At 32.4% G+C, this 21,473-nt stretch overlaps 1 protein-coding gene across 1 annotated transcript; it reads right to left on the bottom strand.

Annotated features, from left to right (window-relative positions):
• Positions 1-3,727: 3,727 nt before the first annotated feature.
• Positions 3,728-4,885, bottom strand: LOC131604305 (uncharacterized). The gene has a single exon (XM_058876752.1). The coding sequence runs from the start codon at positions 4,883-4,885 to the stop codon at positions 3,728-3,730; it is 1,158 nt and encodes a 385-aa protein (XP_058732735.1).
• Between the last annotated feature and the right edge of the window lie 16,588 nt (positions 4,886-21,473).

Below are 21,473 nucleotides of genomic sequence, written 5' to 3'. Positions count from 1 at the left end.
CTAATGCTAGAATTATAGATAAAATAGTTAATAACAAGAATAAAAGGATTAAATAAACCTGGGTATTGGTCCCGTGTGCTGGCCTTTGAGTATCATGATATACCTTCAGCCCTGTGTGTGAATCTGGAGCGTTTGATTTGATCTTGGTGATATCTAACGGTGCTGAGCGAGGGTACATGGTGGGCGTACAAAAGAGAGGATGCGCTGGATCCCATGGGAAATTCACATAAAAAATAAAGTGACGTACCTGGGAGTCGAACTAGCGTCCTTACGGTGACCAGCAAAACCCCTCTACCTCCACGCTGCTGTGCTATCTTTGTTAAATTAATCCATCCAATTTATTAAATAAGAAACTAAATTCTTCAACACAATTTTCAAGTCAAGTCAAACTATGGGTCCCAGCGTGGTTGGATGAACAAATCACGGACGGAGAGAGAAGCGCTCTCTGTTGACGCACCAATGAGATCACACCAAAACACCACGCCAGCGGTCCATCTTCCCAGCCACCACACACGGTGGTTTCAACCATCTTCTCCGGCAGGAGGTCCATCCATCACCTACAAAAACGATCGAAAACACAAAAAGAATCGCCCAGATTACCTAAAAACAAGGTTGCGAATCCAATGGTGATAGTCTCAAAATCCAAAACAACCTGTAAATAGGAATACGAAGCACTTATCCTTTCTTGCCCTAACAATGGCAAATGTTTGCCCGGTCACTAAAAGTTGCGAGTGAACAGTCAAAACAACTCTAGAACATCATACAAACCCATTAGTCATATTAGTATCAATCGAAACGCACTATAAATTAAACAACCATGGCCAAAATAGTTTTTTAAACTATGAGCGTATTTACAATTACGTAATGAGCATGGGGCTGTACAAGTGATTCCTCCTACCTTTACTTACCTCCAAGACACGATCCAATGGTTAAATGGCTCTGAAGGGGTCTGCAAATTAGGGTTTGAAAATCTCAAGTTTATGTCTAATTTTGAACGTCAAAACCCTAGCTCCTTTTTGCCAAAAATTCCTCCCCTTCTGTCTGCCCTTATAGTATGTATATATATGAATTAGATTAGGTTTAATGCCATGGAAAAAAATCTTCTTTTTAATGGAAAAACATTTGATTAAAACTTGTATAAAATATTTCTATTCTTGGTTCAAATAGTTCTTATCTCTTTCCAAATCTTTTTGCATGAATTTTGTACAATTATTTGATATTTGGATTATTGAAACTAGATTAAAAACTCATCTTTTGATTTAATCTAATTATTTTACGTTTTACTTAATTTATTTAATATTTAAATGAATAAAATTCAAGTAAATAAAATAAATGTCTTAAAACTAAAATAATACATTTTTAGGTCTTGATATTATCCATGGATGTGTTTTAGATCCAAAACATAGGCCCAAGAATTCAAAATATCAAAATTCTCCATTTTGTTTTAGATGTAATTTCTGAAAATCGCCCAACTCGTACAAGCTATAACTCCTTCGATTTTTGACATATGGAGGTGTTCTTAGACTTTTTGGAAATCTTAAAGAGTCCTCTAAATGATGCCTTAGGTTTCATCTCAATTGGAGTTTCCATGCTCAAGTTATGAGCTTTGACCCAAAAGGTATATTTTATTGACTTTTTGGAGGACCTATAATCTCTTGGACCATATCTCTTTAATGAAGCATTTCTTGATCTTGGGCAAAACATCAAAGTTGTAGAGGATGAAATTTCCTTGAGAATAGGCTTTGGTTGGAGAATTTCTGACAAACCATGCGAGAGTTATGACCGGTCAAAGTTGAGTTGACTTTCTTTTATAAAAAACCCTAATTTGAACCTTTTCATTTGTTCATTTCTGAGTTTTTATTAATGGATCATGATCAAACTTTGATCAAATGATGGATATAATCTCACATACTTGATGTTGACCAAAAATGTTGAAGTTTGACTGTATTTTGGCTATAGTTGACTTTCAGGTCAACATAATCGATTATTGATCATCTGAGCCATTGAATGAGCAATCCTTGGAATATAAGCTTGAATTTTGACATGGAGATACATTGAGACATATGAGACATCTTGAGATCCATTTGAGGCCTTAGAAATTCAAGATCCTTTGATAAAGTGCAAACCCTAGCTTTGAGACCCTCGATTAGGAGAAAGTGACTTGAATGGTCGTTTGAACCTAGAGCCATTGAAGATGAATAGAGGAGGGAAAATTTTGGGGTATGACACGATGCTGCTAGGTTTCTTGCCGTTATTTAGAACATCCAAGACGAACCTACTTACTTCCTCTCCAACAATATGCCAATATTTATGGTAGAACAGAGCCGGCAATCCGTCAGGACCTAGGGCTTTCAAGGGGTGCATCTGGGCCAGAGCTTCCTTAACTTCTTGCATTGTAAAGGGGGCTTCACACCATGACACATGTTCTTGCGATAATTTGTCTCTCACAACACTACACACCTCTTCCACCGCGCTGTGGTTTAAGATGTAAAAAGATTCACAAAGTAATCTGTCAGAATTCTTTCACAGTTTTCCTCCCCTTTCCACCATTGACCATTGTCACCTCGCAATTTTTTAATTTTGTTCGTTTGTTTCCTTTGGTCCGCTTTCTTATGGAAGAACTTATTGTTCTTATCACCATGTTTCAGCCATAAAGCCCTACTTCTCTGTCTCCACGCGACTTCGTCAATCCTTAAAAGGTTATCTCGTTGCTCTTCCAAGTTCTTGTACCATCTAATCGATTCCTCAATAGCATCCCAATTACACTCCTCTTTGAGCAAGTTTTCAATGCGCTTCAGCTCTTGTCTAACAGCACCAGTTCTGTACTCTTTGAAGTGTTCACTCAATTCCTCCACCGCTGCTAACTTTCCCACCGCGTGCCTCGATCTATTTTTCCATATTGCTTTGATGACCTGTTCACCCTTCGGATCTTTACTCCAATTCTCCTCAAATTTGAAATGGTACCTTTTTTTCCTCTCTCTCACCGCGGATTCTGCCTCGAGATCGATTCTGATGGCTGAGTGATCAGAGCCATACCTGTGTAGGTGTGTCACACTCAGCGGATTGAACCTTTTGATGAAGCTGTTTGAAGCTAAAGCCCTGTCTAGCCGGCACTGAATATTATCCTCCCCGCTTCTCCCATTGGACCAGGTGAACGGATATCCAACGAAACCAATATCTGAAAGTTCACTTGCTGCTAAAGCGTGTCTGCCCCAAGACATTCGGGTGGATGATCTGATGTTTCCTCTCTTCTTTTCCTTTTCACATAGTATATCGTTAAAATTGCCAAAGCTGATTGTCCTATTGCCTCCGCTTCTGGTGAGAGTTTAAAGGAGAGACCATGTGTGTCTCTTGTTCTGCTCACTTGGGTATCCGTAAATTTCGTTGAAAGCCCACCCCTGAGTATCCATATTGTCAGCCACATTACCACTGATATGATTTGGAGAATAAGAGGTGATTTCCACGTCTAGATTCTCCTTCCACCATAGCAAAAGACCTCCTGCTCTATCCTTTCTGTTTCCTGTACAATCCACGCTTACACTACCAACAAACACAGTACTCATTTTCAGCTTTTGAACCACTTTTTGTTTCAAACGGGTTTCCATTAAGAAAACCATGTCGGGATTTTCGTTTCTGAGGAGTTACCAACAAACACAGTTCTCATTTTCAGCTTTTGATCCTTTTGAACCTCTTATTGTTTCAACCCGGCAGTTCCAACTAACCACTTTCATTGTTGTAGGCGGTGTTGGTTTTCCAACACCACCTCTGGTCCATTCTTTGTAAGTTCCTCCTTCTCTTGGCCTTTCAACTTCTTCTCTCCTTTTCCACATGATTCTGTCGTCCCATCTATGATCATAACATCTACCAAATTTCGCTTGCCACACTCAATCTCTTTCGCAACAGCCTTAGCAGTAGTCGTTTTCCTCATATTTTGTCGTCGAACCCACTTGCTTTTCTTGCTTTTGCCTTCCTTCAATAACTCCTTACTATCTTTCCCAACATTAGAAATGTCTACTGCTCCCAAAGACTCCACCATTGCTTCAATCTCTAAGATTGCTTTCCCCGTCTCCTTTCCTTTCTGATTTATGCTGCTTCCCATCAATTGAACCACTTGGTGACACTTGCTTGTAGGAGTTTTGGCTTTGGCTTCAATTTGAATTCTAGCTTGTTCCTGCTCCACCTCTTCTTCTTCAACTTCTTTGTTCTTGCCAACGGTCTCGCATCTGCTTTGGCTAGACGATATGTTAAATAGGTTCTTGCTACATGAGCTAGAGGAAGTATCCCTTTTTTTTGTCTCTTCTTGGATTCTCGGCAGTGGGGATGCTCGCAGCCAGGCCCCAAAAGCAAGGTCTTGCTCTTCTATATCTTCAAACCCCTCTTCACTTAGATCTCCCACTTCCTCACAGTCTTTGATCTGGTGCCCAACCTTACCACAAATAAAACAGAATGTTGGCAAACGTTCGTATTTGAAGTGTACTCTTAGGTTCTTTTCTTTGAATCGCACAACAGTTCCTCTTTTGAGTGGCTTCCTTAGATCAATGTTTACCTTGATCCTCAAAAAGCAACCATTCCTATGAACTTCCTTAGTGTCGAGTTCCTCGAACTCTCCAAGTATACCCCCTAATTTCCTTGCCATTGCCTCAGATCTAAGAAGTAAAGGTAATTCGTACACACGGATCCAGAACGTACCGTAGTGCATATTCAATTCCGATGGTTGTTCTTCGCCTGTAATTCTGCTGAGTACAAGTAAGTTCCTATCGAAGCTCCACGGCCCGTTCTTCAGGATGTTCTCCATTTCTCTCCTTGTTGAGAACCGAAAGAGGAATAGGTTCTTATTTAGTTCTTGTACTTCCACTGGATTTTTAAGCTTCCAGGCTCCTAGCATGGTACTGATAAAGGCTTTTGAGTTGAAATTGTTATCCGTCCATAACCTTCCTGCTAGTGTCCGCTGGAAAATTTCCCCTTCGCATACTTCTTCGATCTCCGCTGTAATCCCACACGACTATAACTCGCTTCAGTGAAAGACACACAAGAGATTCCTGAAAGAACAAGAATCGAGCAAACCACAAGAGTGGTGGAAAAACCAGAAATCAAACTGGGGAAGAAAACACAAGAGTGTTGAAGATAACTCGCAAACCCTAGAGGATAAGAGAAGGGTGGACACGATAAGTTCTAGAGAGAGGTAGGAGACTCTCTCTCTAAATCACGTGAGTTTTTTCTTTATGAATGGTTAACAACACCACAACTTAGATAGTTCTTAAATATATAAATCTCCAAACATGAAAAAATAAAGGTGCGACTCTTCTTCAACTATATATTAGACCACAAAAACGCAAACACAAAGGAATGGCCACTCCAACAACACCATAACTTAACTTATCTTGTAAAGGAAGTTGGAGGTTGGGAGAGCAGTTTTCAGAGATAAAGATGGAGAAGTTCTTGCTATTAGTGCTCAAAAAGTAGTTGGTGGTGAGAATCCCATTATGGTGGAAGTCGTAGCTATGCAGCAAGCTCTATCCATCTGGATAGATTTTTGTTTCCTCGACGTCATTTTTGAGCTAGACATCAAAACCATTATTAAAGTTATGAACTCAAAAGATATGTCATAATTAATCAAGGATTTATTTGCAATTACATGAAGAAGAAAGGTATTTTCTTTCGGATAATTAGGGATCAACATGTAGGGAGAAGAGATAACAAAACAATGCATAAAATTGCAAAAGAAGCCTCTCTTAACGAAGATAGATTTTTATTAGAAGACATAACGGGTCATGTTCAAGCCCAAATAGAATAAGAAAAAGATTGAATCTGTATTAAAGCACATATAACATAGGGCCAAACAATACTTATTAATAATAAACTTGTTTTGTTTCTTTCAAAAAAAACTGTTAATTTGTTATTGCTGATTATTTTACAACTCTATTAAAAAAATGTAAATTATTTTAGGAAGCTTGCAATCAAATCATCATAGTCAGAGAAGTCTTCTATAATCTCAGGTAGGACTTCATAGTTATTGGTGCTCTTTCCTAATGTCCAATCATTTCCAGCAACATGGTCTTTCAACATATCTGCTAATACTCCTTGATTGTCTGCAACAATAGGTTGCACTTCTTGTGGATTTAGCACTGCTTTTGTTGAAATATTTTCTACGTCCATATTGATTTTTTTATTCTCCATTTCTTGATAACAACAAACATTTCCTCCTTCAAAATTGCACTCAGTGTTCTTCATTCCTTGAAAACTGTTAAGAAATGTGGTTAGGCCTAACTCAACCCTACAAAACCGGCTTATAGGGTGAGGATTGCCCCCACTTATAAGGACATGTCCAGGCCATATATTGTCCAATGTGGGACTCTTAACACACCCCCTCACGCCCAGGACTAGACAACTGGAGCGTGGAAATAAATGGCGGGCCATATATTGTCCAATGTGGGACTCTTAACAAAAACACACATCATTTTCTGCTTCAAAATTGTTTTCTTTATCCTTAATAGTCAGGGGACAAGGACCAATTTCTGCTTCAAGGTTGTTCCTTTTGTCTTTTGTTTCTAGAAGAGATAAACTATTATCAACTTTAGGATTGTTTTCTATATCCTCAATTTCAAAGGAACAAAAAATATTTTCAATTGCACAATTGGTCTCTTTGCCCTCAATTTCTGAAGGAGGATAAGAATCATTTCTATCTTCAATATCAGTTTCTCTGGTCTCAAAAACCACTTCTGAATTAGTGAAAAATTTGGGAGCAATATTTTCCTCCACTTCAACATGTTTTGTTTTTTGAATCTAAAACGGATAAACATAGATAAAACATTAAAATTTAATAAAATATTTAAATGTTTTTCAATAACAACATTATCATTCAGTATAACATGATGTATCACCTTTCTCTTATAGTTTCGTTTCTTCCTAGGTACAAAGACACTGGGAGGAAATAAGTCAGCAGCCCTTGTTTGAGGCAGGTTGGTTTCATTAACCTCAATCTCCAAATTATTTTCATCATCATTATTCTTGCAATCCTAACAATCATTAGAACAAATAAAAGTAAGGACGTTTAAAAAAGTTTTTATCTAGAATATCAAAAAATTTATATAATATTTTTATTTAACCTTTCTCTTTCTTTTCCTTGTTTCCAACTTGGTGTATCCGTGAGGAAGTAAGTTGTTTACAACTTCTGTAATAGATCGCAGTTTTTTATCGCCAGTGATGGTTGCATGAATATAGTACTTCAAGAAAAAATATAAACTTGTGTTATTTCATTGATATATATATATATATATATATATATATATATATATATATATATATATATATATATATATATATATATATATATATATATATATATATATATATATATATATATATATATATATTCCTAAACTAAAATTATATATAAAACAATAATTAAAAAAATATAATTCTGATCTAAATATATTAAAAACTAAAGTCAACAAAAAAATATATCATGAACTTATGCAAATTTTTATATGTAAAATTATATATAAAATTAAAATAATAAGAAAATATGCAAACCATTAAGTTCTATAGTGTTCAGGTTTGAATAAATAAAAAATAGCATTCAGCATAAAATTAAACATAAATAAGTTGTGTAATTATTTTTGAAAAATATATATTATTTATCATATAATTTCATAATAAAAATCTAATAACTTGAACTAATGTAACTTAGAGTTAAATATAAATAAAAAATATAAAAGTTAATAAAAAATTAAAACCAAAATAATATATCATAGAGTTATTGAAATTATATATAAAATCAAAATAATAAATAAGTATGCAAAACATTAAGTTCCATAATACTCAGGTTTAAATAAATAAATAACTAAAATCCACCAAAATAATAAGAAACAATATAAATCAAAATATATTTATTTTACCGTATCACATATTCCAGATTTTCTCTTTCGACATTCAACTTCCCAATCCTTAAGATTAGACAACATAGTATCTATTCCAGAAAAACATGTAACATCAAAATCCATAGGAAATGAAAAAGAAAACGATTTCCTTTCGAGTAATATTGTTGTCAAACGCTTGCCCCGTCTAGATGATAATTCCTATACAACAAAACCATGTAACGATAAAAAAGAAAATAAATTGGTCAATTAATCAATTGTATTCATAATTCATTTGGGATGTATTAAAAAGTTGAACTTCAAAAAGACAATGAAGACAAAAAAAAAAGATTTTTGATTAAGTCTAGAATAAAAATAATAATTTTTTAGTCACCAACTTTTATCTTTTTGCTTCAACTTTATAACACTAAACAAAATGACTTGTTTATAAGAATAATTATAAATAAATTAATGACATGAGAATACGTACATAGACAGAGGTATTTGCAGCATTTGTTTTAATCATTTTGTGACATTCGGACCTAAAATTTTGTACTTTGTTCTGTGTCATATAACAAGATAAATTGATAGGAGGTGCAATTAGATATTTTAATTAGTATTATAATTATGTTAGTTGTATTTTATTTTGAATGTTGTTGAATTGGGCTTTTATTAGTATTTAGGCCTTTAAGTTTATTATCCATTAAGAATATTATATATTGTAGTCTCATTGAGACATTAGATATCAAGAAATCAAATGAATTTTATCTTTTTAATTAGTTTTTATTTGTCTTCTCTAGTCTTTTAGTGTTTTCCTTTCCTATTCTATAAACCCTAATTTTGATAGGAACAACTTCCTATCATAAATACATAGCATTAGCCACAAAAACTACGATATATTTCTTATAAATAATTAATGAAGAATGAAAAAAATGATTCACACTTACATTGATATTATCTCTAAGCAGGTAAGCCAGTTCTTGGCCATAATCAATATTTCTTTCATTGTTTGTCCATTCTTTGAAATGGGAGAATAGTTTTGTGAAAGTATGAAAGTTTTCTCCTCAAGAATGTTTGTAAGTTATCTGGTGATTATTATGTAAAGCATTATATAGAGAATGAGAGATTAAAAATTTTAAAATTGGAAATTATTAAATATTAAAATATTCATAAAAATACTTACAAAAATAATACTTAAAAGTTTTGGTGAAGGTAAGGAAAATACTAATTATCATCGGGGGAGATTTTTTTAAGATGAATGTACATTGGTTGAAGCCATTGAATTGAATAAATATCTACATAGCAACATTTATAATATTATTTTTCCTTATATTCGGTTTGACAATTAAAGAAAAACTCAAAAAATATTTAGGCAATTATCATTTTGCTTAAATTAATAAAAATATTCAAACTGTTTCCATTTTTCATATTTTTCCTGATTTATACTACTATCCAAATTTCCTTAAATTGGCTTGCCATTGTTTTGCATTGAAATCGCTAGAAAAGTACTTCTTCTAGAAAAGAAGTTTGTAGATATGACTAAGAGTGATATTTTTATCTTTCATCTCAATAGAAATATTAAAATGAAGAAACTAGAAGATTCTTTAAAAAAAATCTTATTGTCTAAAAAGCATAAATTAAGCAAAAAAGATGTCTGAAATTATAGAGCGAACAAAAGTTCTAGTAAAATTACGACTACCATAAAAAAAATTGGTTTAATAATATATATAATTTATATAAAATATCATTTAAATACAATTATTTAAATGGATTTGATGATATGTATTAACTTTATATGATGAATACATTACGTGTTTCTTTATGAGTATTAAACTTAAAATATTTTTAAAATTATTAAATATGTGATAAAATATCAATGAATAAAGGTAAAATTTATTTTTAAATTACCAGTATATTGAATTAAATAATATTTTAATTATCAAATTACCGGTATAATGAACCCGGGCTTTAAAACGCCTTTTGCAAAAATAGTAAATTTTACCACTGAGTCAAAGAAAATAAATTCTTATGTTAAATAATTCAATTCGGAAACTGGATAGGAACGAAATGAAAAGTAACTTATTTAAAACATAATAAAAAACAAATTTAAACAAATTTTTCTTACAACAAATTCCTTTTAAGATTTTATAAGAATGGTTTGTGAACTTTTTATTGTTGAAAATTATGGTAGTAATTAATGGTTTCCAAACATTTTCTTTTTAAAAAGGAGAATACTTATATAAATTTTAATGATTATATAATATTATAACATTATTCTCTTTCTAATTTTTAATACAATACGAATCTTAGTCAGGTTTCTGTTAAAATTTTTTTTTTTTTCATGTATAAGCAAAACAGCTGTTATTAAAAGTGTTTTTTTTAAGCAAAATATTATAAATGAGAAAACTAAGGGTCGTTCAATCTGAATAGACGATAAAGCACAAAAATTCGACAAAAAAAATAAATTACAAGCAATTAAATTATGAGAGAGAAAAAAAGCAGATCCTTGATAAATCGGAAAAAAAATAATTGGAGTATGTAATTTCTCCACAAAAATACCACTTCCAAACCAAATACTTTATGTTCTATACCGTATTGTTGATGTTCCAAACCGCATTCCGGAAACAAACACCATTCCCTAAATCCTAAAAGTATACAAAAAGTTTGGAAAACATTAATTATATTCAAGAAAAACAAATAGAAATAAAAAGAAAAATGAAAAAGATTTATTGACATTATCACTTTTAATATTGACATTATAAACATATAAAGTCTCTAATATTTATGATTTAGAGAGAACTTAAGTAAAGTTGTGTACTCCTTCCATTCTCTTTTATAAAGCAAACATTACTTTTTAGGTCTATTAAAAATAAAATTTGCTTATAAAAGAGAATTGAGGAGTATATTATTTTGCCATAATTTTTCTAATATGCACATATGATTATGAGCGACATTCACATTTAAGATCTTACCATCAACGACTATGTAATTTTGAACATGACTTACAGTATGAAACTTTTTTTTTATTTGTTGTTTTTCACTTTCTCTCTCAGTTGATAAATTTAGTTGTTTCTTTAGTGTCCAGGGTAAATTTTGTGAGAGGGATTATCTATAGCTAATTGGAAAGTGTAAGTTGAGTCAGATGAGCTAGTACATCTTTTTCTCTATCTTTGAATCTTATGAGTTAGATCCAAAGACATTATGAAGATAAACATTAGAATGATATTTATCATAAGAAAAGATAATCAAATTATAATTTTAAAAAACGATTAACTTCTCATTTCTTATCATCATCAACTTCTAAACTATTTTTTCAACCATTAGAATACACATGTCATCCTGTTGTGAAGCATATATAATAAGATTTTTTATGGTGAAAGTCGTAGCTATGCAGCAAGCTCTAACCATAGCGATATATTTTTGTTTCCTTGACGTCATTTTTGACCTAGACATCAAAACCATTGTTGAAGTTATGAACTCAAAAGATATGTCCTGAATTAACGAAGGATTTAATTGGAATCAAATGAAGAAGAAAGGTATTTTCTTTCGAATAATTAGGGATCAATATGTAGGGAGAAGAGATAACGAAATGGTGAATAAAATTGCAAAAGAAGCCTCTCTTAACGAGGATATATTTTGGTTAGAAGACATATCGAGTCATGTTCAAGCCCAAAGTAAATAATAAAAAGACTGAATATGTATTAAAGCACATATAATATAGGGCCAAACAATAATAATCAATAATAAAAACATGTTTTGTTTCTTTCAAAAAAATTATTAATTTTTTATTGCTGATTATTTTACAACTCTATTTATGACATGCAAATTATTTTAGGAAGCTTGCAATCAAATCATCAATGTCAGAGAAATCTTCTGTAATCTCATGTAAGACTTCATAGTTATTGGTGCTCTTTTCTAATGTCCAATCATTTCCAACAACATGGTCTTTCAACATATCTTGTAATACTTCTGGATTGACTGGAACAATAGGTTGCACTTCTTGTGGATTTAACAGTGCTTTTATTGAAACATCTTCCATGTCCATATTGATTTTTTTGTTCTTCATTTCTCGATAACAACAAGCATTTACTCCTTCGAAATTGCTTTCTGTGCTCTTCATTATCCCTTGAAAACACACATCATTCCCTGCTTCAAAATCGTTTTCTTTGTTCTTAATAGTCAAGGGACAAGGAACATTTTCAACTTCAAGGTTGTTCCCTTTGTCTTTAATTTCTAGAATACATAAAGCATTACCAACTTTAGGATTATTTTCTTTATCCTCAATCTCAGAGGTACAAAAGATCTTTTTAGCTGCACAATTGGTCTTTTTGTCATCAATATCTGAAGGAGGATAAAAATAATTTTTAACTTCAACATTAGTCTCTTTGGTCTCATAAACCTCTTCTGGACGAGTTGAAAATTTGGGAGCAATAATTTCCTTCACTTCAACGGATTTTATTTTTTGAATCTGTAAAAGATAAACATTGATAAAATATTAAGTTAAAATTACTTAAATATTTTTCTATAACAACATTATCATTAAGTATAATATGATATATCACCTTTCTTTTATAGTTGCTTTTCTTCCTAGGTACAAAGACACTAGGAGGAAATAAGTCGGAAGCCCTTACTTGTGGTGGTAAGTTGTTTTCATTAACCTCAATTTTAGAATTATTTTCCTCATCATAATCCTCGCAATCCTAACAATCATCAATCATCAGAACAAATATAAGTAAGGAAGTTTAAATATTTTTATTTAACATAATTTATAAAAAAATAAAATAACAAAAAAATTGTATAATGTTTTTATTCAACCTTTTTCTTTCTTTTCCTTGTTTCCAACTTAGCGTATCCGTCAGGAAGTAAGTTATTTACAACTTCTGTAATAGATCGCAATTTTCTATCACCAGTGATGATTGAGTGAATATAGTACTTCATGAAAGAAAAAAAACATAAATGAGTTGTGTTATTTCATTGACAAACATATATATTATTTATCATATTTACTTAATAAAACTATAATATCATAGACTTATGACTATGATCTAAATATCTTAAAACCTAAAGTCAACCTTGATAAAAAAAAATGCAAAGTTCAATAGTACTCATCTAAATAAATAAAAAACAATAAGAAACTCAGCAAATCTATATATATATATATATATATATATATATATATATATATATATATATATATATATATATATATTACCGTATCGCACATTCTAGATTTTCTCTTCCGACATTCAACTTCCCAATTCTCAAGATTAGATAACATATTATCTATACCAGAAAAGCATGTAACATCAAAGTCTGTAGGAAATGAAAAGGAAAAGGATTTTCTTTCAAGTAGTATTGTTGTCAAACGCTTGCCACGTCTAGACGATGAAATAAAATCATGCAACAATATAAATGAAAAAAAATGTCAGTTAATCAATTGTTTTCATAATTCACTAGGGATGTATTAAATAGAATAAAAAATATTATTTTTTAGTCACGAACTTCTATCTTTTTTCTTCAAATTCATAACACTAAATAAATTAAGGATATGAGATTACGTACACAGACAGAGGCATTTGCAGCATTTGTTTTAATCATTTTGTGACATCCAGATCTAAAACTTTGTACTTTGTGCTGTGTCATATAACAAGATAAATACATAGCATTAGCTACAAAAACTCTTACATATTTCTTACAAAATAATTAATTAAGAATGAAAAAAATTGATTAATACTTACATTGATATTGTCTCTAAGCAGGTAAGCCAGTTCTTGGCCATAATAACCATTTACTTCGTTGTTGCTCATTTTTTTAAATGTAGAGAATACTTTTGTGAAAGTATGAAAGTTCTCTCCTCGAAGTAAATTATTGGTGAGCATAGTGATTATGGAACTCTTTAAATAGAGAATGAGATTGGAAATTTAAAAGTTAGAAAATATTTAATATTAAAATAATCAAAAATATTTACAATTGAAAATAAAACAATATTAAAAATTATTCGTCAAAGAAAAATAAAGAAAATATATATCCGAATTTTTTTTGGTAAGCTATACATATATCCGATTTGATAATTAAGGGAAATACAAAAAAAAAAAAAATATCAAGCACATTATTATTTTTCTAAATTAATAAAAATATTTTAAAATTTTTCCATTTATCATATTTTTCTTGATTTATACCCCTGACCAAATTTCATATTAGGATAATGTTTGTTTATAATATTTATATTAAGAGAGATAAATGTCACCTAACTAGATCATATAACTATTATATCAAAATTTAGAAAAAATATAATTTTGTAAATATTTTACGAATATAATTATTACAATTATATAAATATTCTATTTTTCAAAAGGAAAATGTGTCAGTATAATTTTTTAAAACATTAACTACTATAATTATCGTTAAAAAAAGGACAAATCATTCTTATAAATCTTTAAAAGAAAATTTTGTTTAAATTCCTTTTTATTATTTTTTAAAGAATTTCCTTTTTAATTCGTTCCTATCCATTTTCAAAATTGAATTAATTTAACCTATGAAATTTTTTTTTTGATTATATGGAAAACTCTATTTTGTCTAAAAGGGTGATTTTAAAGTCTAGGTTCGTTGTTTAATAATATATAGATGATTAAATTTCTTTCTATTGGTAATTTTAGCATAGTTTTTACATTTATTGAATGATATTTTTTAACATATTTAATAATTTTAAAAAATATTTAAGTTAAATACTCATGAAAAAAGACTCATCATATCTATGTATATGATTTGATTTGAATGATAATGTATATGAATTAAATATATTATTAGACAAAAAAATATATATTATTAGACAAAAAAAAGTTAAATACATAAATTGTCTTTTATTGTAGGCCTAATTTCACTAGAACTTTTGTCAACTTTCAGATTTCTTTTTTGATCAATTTTATTTTTTTTGGAAAATATGATTTTTAAGATTTTTGTTGTTTTTTCATTGCAATATTTATTTTAATGATAAAATAATATAATATAAAGAGTTAAATGCCACAAAAAATAAAATACAATGCGAACGGAGGCACAAGGAGTATCAACTCAAAAAACAAATATCAAAATAACAATAATCCACAATAACATTTTGTCAAAAAAAAAAAAAAATCCACAATAACATAATAGAAAAAAGAACAACACAAAAAAACCATAATCACAACCACCAAACGAAAACGGTAAAGAAAAATCACACAAACTAGCAATGCGATAACCAATACACTGAAAACAGAAACAATGACACGCTTTAGTCTTTCATGTTATATTATTTTACCAAAAGACCACATTCAAAAAAATATTATGGAATTTAACCTTTTCTATCATATTATCCTATCATAAACAAGAAAAACCTTAAAAATCTTATTTTCCAAAAATAAAAAGCAAAGCAAAAAGAAATCCAAAATTCAAAACCGGAGAAAAGTTCTAGTGAAATTACGCCACAATAAAAAACAATTTATGTATTTAATTTTGTTGGTCTAATAATATATTTAATTTATATACAATATCATTCAAATGAAATTATATATGATAAGTCTTTTTTCACAAGTATTTAACTTAAATATTTTTCTAAATTAATAAATAGGTAACCAAATATTATTGAATATGAGTAATATAAAGAATTAAATTATATTTTAATCATTATATATATATATATATATATATATATATATATATATATATATATATATATATATATATATATATATATATATATATATATATATTGTTCTGGATTGGGCCGGCGCCTGGCCCAATCGGACTTAGAGGCCCAAATCTTTTTTGGCCTAAGGGAGTTTCCTCCTCGTCAATACATGTCCGTCAGGCTGGCGTAAGTAATATGGCCTTCAGCTGATCGACGCTGCTAGCCTTCAGTCGGACAAGACTGATGGCGGGCAAGGCTACCTGCCTTTTCCCGAGTAGGTGCTCCATGCGGGCACCACTGCCTACCTCTTCCACCGACGACCCTCCTCCTCGTAGGGTTTCCTCTCCAACCCTTCGAATAAGGTGTAGTCCACGCACTCCCTAAAAGACTGTGCCTCCCCTTAAACTTCGGAGTGGTAGACCCAGGATGGAGACCACGTGCTGGTCTCCACTATACCCATAGAATCCAGACAGTCTTCGAATTCGGCCTGGACACCCAGTCCAATGGTGAGAACTTGGTTCAGCGCTAGGGGCTATAAATACCCTCTTTCATTAGAGGGTCAGGTAATATCATTCATTCCCTCATTTACCTTGTACTTGCAATCTGATTGCTCTCTCTTCTCACTTTGGCATCGGAGTACCTTGCAGGTACACCCCCAATTCATAAGATCCAGTTCGTTGCAGGCCACGAAGATGCATCTAATCAGGTACGATCAATGCGATGTCTGTGGGAACCTTGCTTCCCCATCCTTTCTGAACAAAGATCAAAGCAAAAAATTAACCTTCGATCATCATGGCCGGCAATAACAACAACAACCAAAACAGCGACCCTTTCAACATCAACCCGTTGCTCCAGGACCCCAAGGCTGACGGGAAGAATCAACCCAAATATGAGGGACCTAATCAACCCATGCGTGACGAGCAAGCCGCGTGCAACGTGCAAATTCAGCCCCGAGACAACGAAGCCTGTTAGAATGCTTACGAGGAGAAAACAACAGCAACCTGTTAGAACAAAGTTTGGTTCTACATCTTTGAAATAGTTTTGATGATAACAAACACATATTTTTAATAAGAACATATATGCTCCCTAATCGGTTATTTGTATTTCAGAAGTTCTGAAGAATAAAACGAAGCAGAAGGATGCATTGGGGGAAACTTATAAGAAGAAGAAAGTCTGAACTTTAGTCTCTCAAGAACAAAAAGCTTCATCAAGAGAGAGGTTTACAAGAATAAGAAGTTCTGATGACTTTGAAGGAAGTCTACAAGAACAAGAAGTATTCGCCACTTGATCTCCATTTTAAGAAGACCATGTTCTGAGTCACTACAACAAGCTCTCCAAGATCAAAGTAGTAAGGTTGTCCACTGCTCAGATTTTGACTCCGATTTCTCAAAAGCAGAAGTTCTGATAAGGAAAATGTTTCTTGCACCAAACACTGACGTAATGCTTTGATGCATTATATTCTGGTACTTAGTTGCGTTACAATTCATTAAATTCAAGATCTTCTATTAACGGCTGGATCATCAATTCTATGGACAAAATTTCTATCTTTGGAAAGGTCTTAAATCATATTATTTCAACATTCCAAAAGTGAAAAATGTGTCTCTCAAACGGTTCAAAAGCTTCACTATATATATATATATATATACATATATATATATATATATATATATATATATATATATATATATATATATATATATATATATATATACATATATATATATATATACATATATACATATATATATATATATATATACATATATATATATATATATATATATATATATATATATATATATTGAAGACATTATTGAAGTTAAAAAGATACTCACGCACAAGCTATCTCAAAAAGGCTCTCAAACTACTATTCATTCTTTTATTACTTTTTATGCGTTGTTCTTAAATATTGTGTATACATCACAGTTGTGATACAACTTATTAGAAGCATATTTGTAAACACATAAGATTAAATTTTGTTGTATTGTTCCTTGAGAAACCAGATTATGGTTTATCTCAAGAAAACTTTGACGATTTTCATTATGAAAGTTTTTGTAATCAAGTTTGATTTAGTGGATTAAATCCTCGTAAGAGAGAGGCAAAATCACCTTGGCGGATGGACTGGAGTAGTTCGAGTTCAAATAAACCAGGATAACCAAACGTGTCTTTAGTTTTTATTTTATTAAAAACCCAATCCAACCCCCCTTATTGTGTTTTTCGAACCTTCAATTGGCATCAGAGCGCCTGGTTCTGGGTGCATACACTTAACCATGTCAGAAAAAGATCCTAAACGAAAAACACCATGGTGGAACCAGTCAAGAACAACAACAATGAAAATCATGATGGTAGAGACAAAATCATTTGTAGACCACCAATGTTCGACGGAGAGAACTTCGATTACTAGAAAGACAAAATCGAGAGTTTCTTTCTAGCTCAAGATGCTGATCTCTGGGATATGGTAACGAATGGTTACAAACATCCTGTCAATGAAAGTGATCAAAAGATTGAAAGAAAAAATATGAATGATCAACAAAAGAAAGAGTTCAGAAATCATCACAAGGCTAGGACTATACTTCTAAGTGCTATCTCGTATACAGAATATGAGAAGATCACCAAAAGAGATTTTGCAAAAAATATTTTTGATTCTCTAAGGATGACGCATGAAGGCAATACTCAAGTTAAAGAAACCAAAGCCCTTGCACTCATTCAGAAGTATGAAGCATTCAAGATGGAAGAAGATGAAATTGTTGAAACAATGTTTTCAAGGTTTCAAATTTTGGTGGCTGGTCTGAAAGTTCTGGACAAAGGATACTCCACTGTTGATCATGTAAAGAAAATCATCAGAAGCTTACCAAAGAAGTGGAGACTAATGGCCACATCCTTGAAGCTTGCAAAAGATATGAATGCTATATCTCTTGAAGAACTTATCAGCTCCTTGAGGAGTCATGAGATAGAACTAGAAAAAGATGAGCTCTAGAAGAAAGGTAAGTCTCTCGCCCTTAAATCTAAAAGTAAATTTAAAACTAACACTTTTTAGGCAGAAGAAGAAAGCTCTGGAGGTTCCTCATCAGAAGAAGACGGACTATCTCTCATATCCAGAAGAGTTCAACAACTTTGGAAGCATAGAAAAAGAAAGCCCAAAAACCATAGAAGATCTGACGATTACTCTGAATCACCTTCTGGACACAGAAAGTCCAGAAACAAGGAAGTTATCTATTATGAATGCAATGAACCTGGTCACTACAAAAGCGACTTCCCGAAATTGCAAAGGGAAAAGCCAAAGAAGAACTCCAACAAATAAAAGAAGAAAAGTCTTATGGCTACTTGGGATGATTCAGAATCTTCTGAAGAATAATAAGAAGATGAGCGTTGTAACGCCCGGAAAATAAGTATATAGTTGATTTGGACGTTTGTGACGTTTATTGGAATTTTACCGTTTTTGGGGTCGTTTCAGTCGGTATTAGTTCAGGATGGCGGACTAATATTTAACTGAAGGTTTTCATATTTTTGGTACTAGAAATATTAGTAAGGTAATATTCCGCGTTTTGGGGCGTTTGAACGATATTTGAGCGTAGGGGCATTTTGGTCATTTCCGCGGGATAGATATTTTCTTTATAAGAAAGAGATATTTGTGAGAAAGGAAAAAGGGTGGAAAGAAAAAGAAGAGAAAGAAAGGAAGAGAGAAAGAAGAAGAGCAAAGATGGAGAGAAAGTGAAGAAGGGGGTTTTGGAGAAGATGAAGAATCAAACCAAGGTAAGGGGGTGAATCTAATTTATCTTGAATGTATGATTCTTATAGTTTTGTTTTATTTTTGTTCTTGTTCTTGTTCATTTCTATGCTTGGCCAACAATGGTGGATTGTGAGTTTTGTGAGTTTAGGAGTTATAAACAAGATTTTGTGGTGTGTATGTGTAGTATGATGATAGATGTCTTCATTGATCATGTTTGTTTTCCACTTCCATGGCTTGATTGAGTTTGAAGAAAATGTTAGGTTTTGAGAAAGATTGATGAATCAACCATGAAAGTTGGATGTTATGTTGTTTATATGGTATGTATGTGTTGTATTGGTGTTATAATGATGTTTAGGAGTGGTTTTGGTGGGTATAAGGGCCTTGAGACAGTTCTGTTCGTGCTGGGTTTTTTCTGGTTTTTCTCAGGTCCGCTAAGCGGCCTCAGGCCCGCTGAGCGGAGTTTTCGTTGGTCCGTTTCTGGAATTTCCGCTTAGCGGCCTAAGCGGCCCGCTGAGCGGCCAACAGCATATTTCATTTTTCCAAAACTTTGAAACTTCGTAACTCATGAACCGTAACTCCGATTTTGTCGCCGTTCGAAGCGTTGGAAAGCTAACGCAATAACCTATATTATTATCTGATTAAATGATTCATAGGATGTAGTATCCCATTATTTTTATTAGGATCAAGTGATGAATTGTGTAGTATGTTCAATTATCCAAACTTTGGAACCTTGTAACTTTTGATCCGTAGCTCCGTTTCGTACGCCGTTCGAAGTGTTAGGAAGCTAGTTGGATGTTCTATATGATAGTATAGGCTTGGTTAGCTTGTTGTTAATTGGTTATGAGGGTTGTTGATGAAAACACATAATTGTTTATATACGCAATATGATTGGTAAATAATCATAGTGCTTGGTTGCAATTGTTGATGATGTAGGATGTAGTAGTGGTTGGTTGATTTTCATAAATGGTTTTGTGAACTAGTGCATGATAAATCATGATGATGTGTTGTGTGAATGTTATCGTATTGATACGAGGTATGTGATTAATTATCGATAACATGAGATCATGTTCATATGTGTTATGTATTAATGAATGTTCATTCTTGATATGTGACGATGTTTGGTTGTTTGTTGTTAACATGATGTGTGGCCTTATGGCAAGTAATTGTTGTTATGAGAATGATGTATTGATGGAGTTGTGGGCCAATGTCCAATATTAATTTGATGTGATGCAATTATGCGATCGTTTATGCCGATGTGGCTAGTATGTTTTGACGGTGAATGTGTGCTGTGTGCTTATTAATGCCTGTGTGGTAATTATGGTGTGATGTAATTGATAACGATGTTATTAATTGGTGATGTATCCTTTTGGATAGAATATAAACGATGTAACGTGAGTGTATGATCGTGTTATATTGTTGATGATGTTGTTGTCGTGTAATAGAGTCTTATATTTGCACAGCATAACATTTCAATACGTTAATGGCGGAATGCTGTTAACAGATGGCCTGCGGGCACGGTTACCAGTAGGGGCTTAATGCTCGGTAATGGAATGAGCCTTATTGGCAAGAGGTCATCAGTGGGAGCTGCGTGCTCGATGACGACAGCGTGCGCGCTTGGTTACCAGTAGGGGCTTAATGCTCGGTAATGGAATGAGCCTTATTGGCAAGAGGTCATCAGTGGGAGCTGCGTGCTCGATGACGACAGCCTGCGGGCTTCCTGAGTGGAAAAAAGTCCCAGCATAATGCTCGGCAGGTGTTTTTGTCATAATGACAAGGAGGAGTTTTACTCCGGATTTGGTACCACATGCATATGCATAGTTGAGTCTCATTCATCATCGTCTGTCTTTATAGTTATGTTATCATTCATGTGTCACATTACTTATATATGGATTGTGGTTGAATGAATGAATTACTTTGTTGTATGATTCTTGATGTTACTTGTTGGCATTACTATAATTGTCATGCTTTCATTATGAATTATATTCTCACCCTTCTGCTGATTTGATGCTTGAGTGGCATCCTGCAGATTAGCCGCTTTGGGAGTCTTTGGAAGAGGTAGTTCTCCAGTTGGTATTGTCGGTCGCTCTGATACGTAACACCGGGTAGTCGGGAGTCTGTTGTTATTTATTTGTATATGACTCTTTTGAACATGTATATGTGATGACGTGCCATTGTGTATTGTAAACACTTTATTTTGGTAAACTCCTCTTTGAGAGTGAGAGCT

Source organism: Vicia villosa, linkage group LG5, assembly GCF_029867415.1.
Source record: "Vicia villosa cultivar HV-30 ecotype Madison, WI linkage group LG5, Vvil1.0, whole genome shotgun sequence".
In the NCBI taxonomy this organism is placed as follows: Eukaryota; Viridiplantae; Streptophyta; class Magnoliopsida; order Fabales; family Fabaceae; genus Vicia; species Vicia villosa.
Note: the sequence above shows the minus strand (reverse complement) of the source record. Positions and strands in the feature narration are given on the sequence as shown.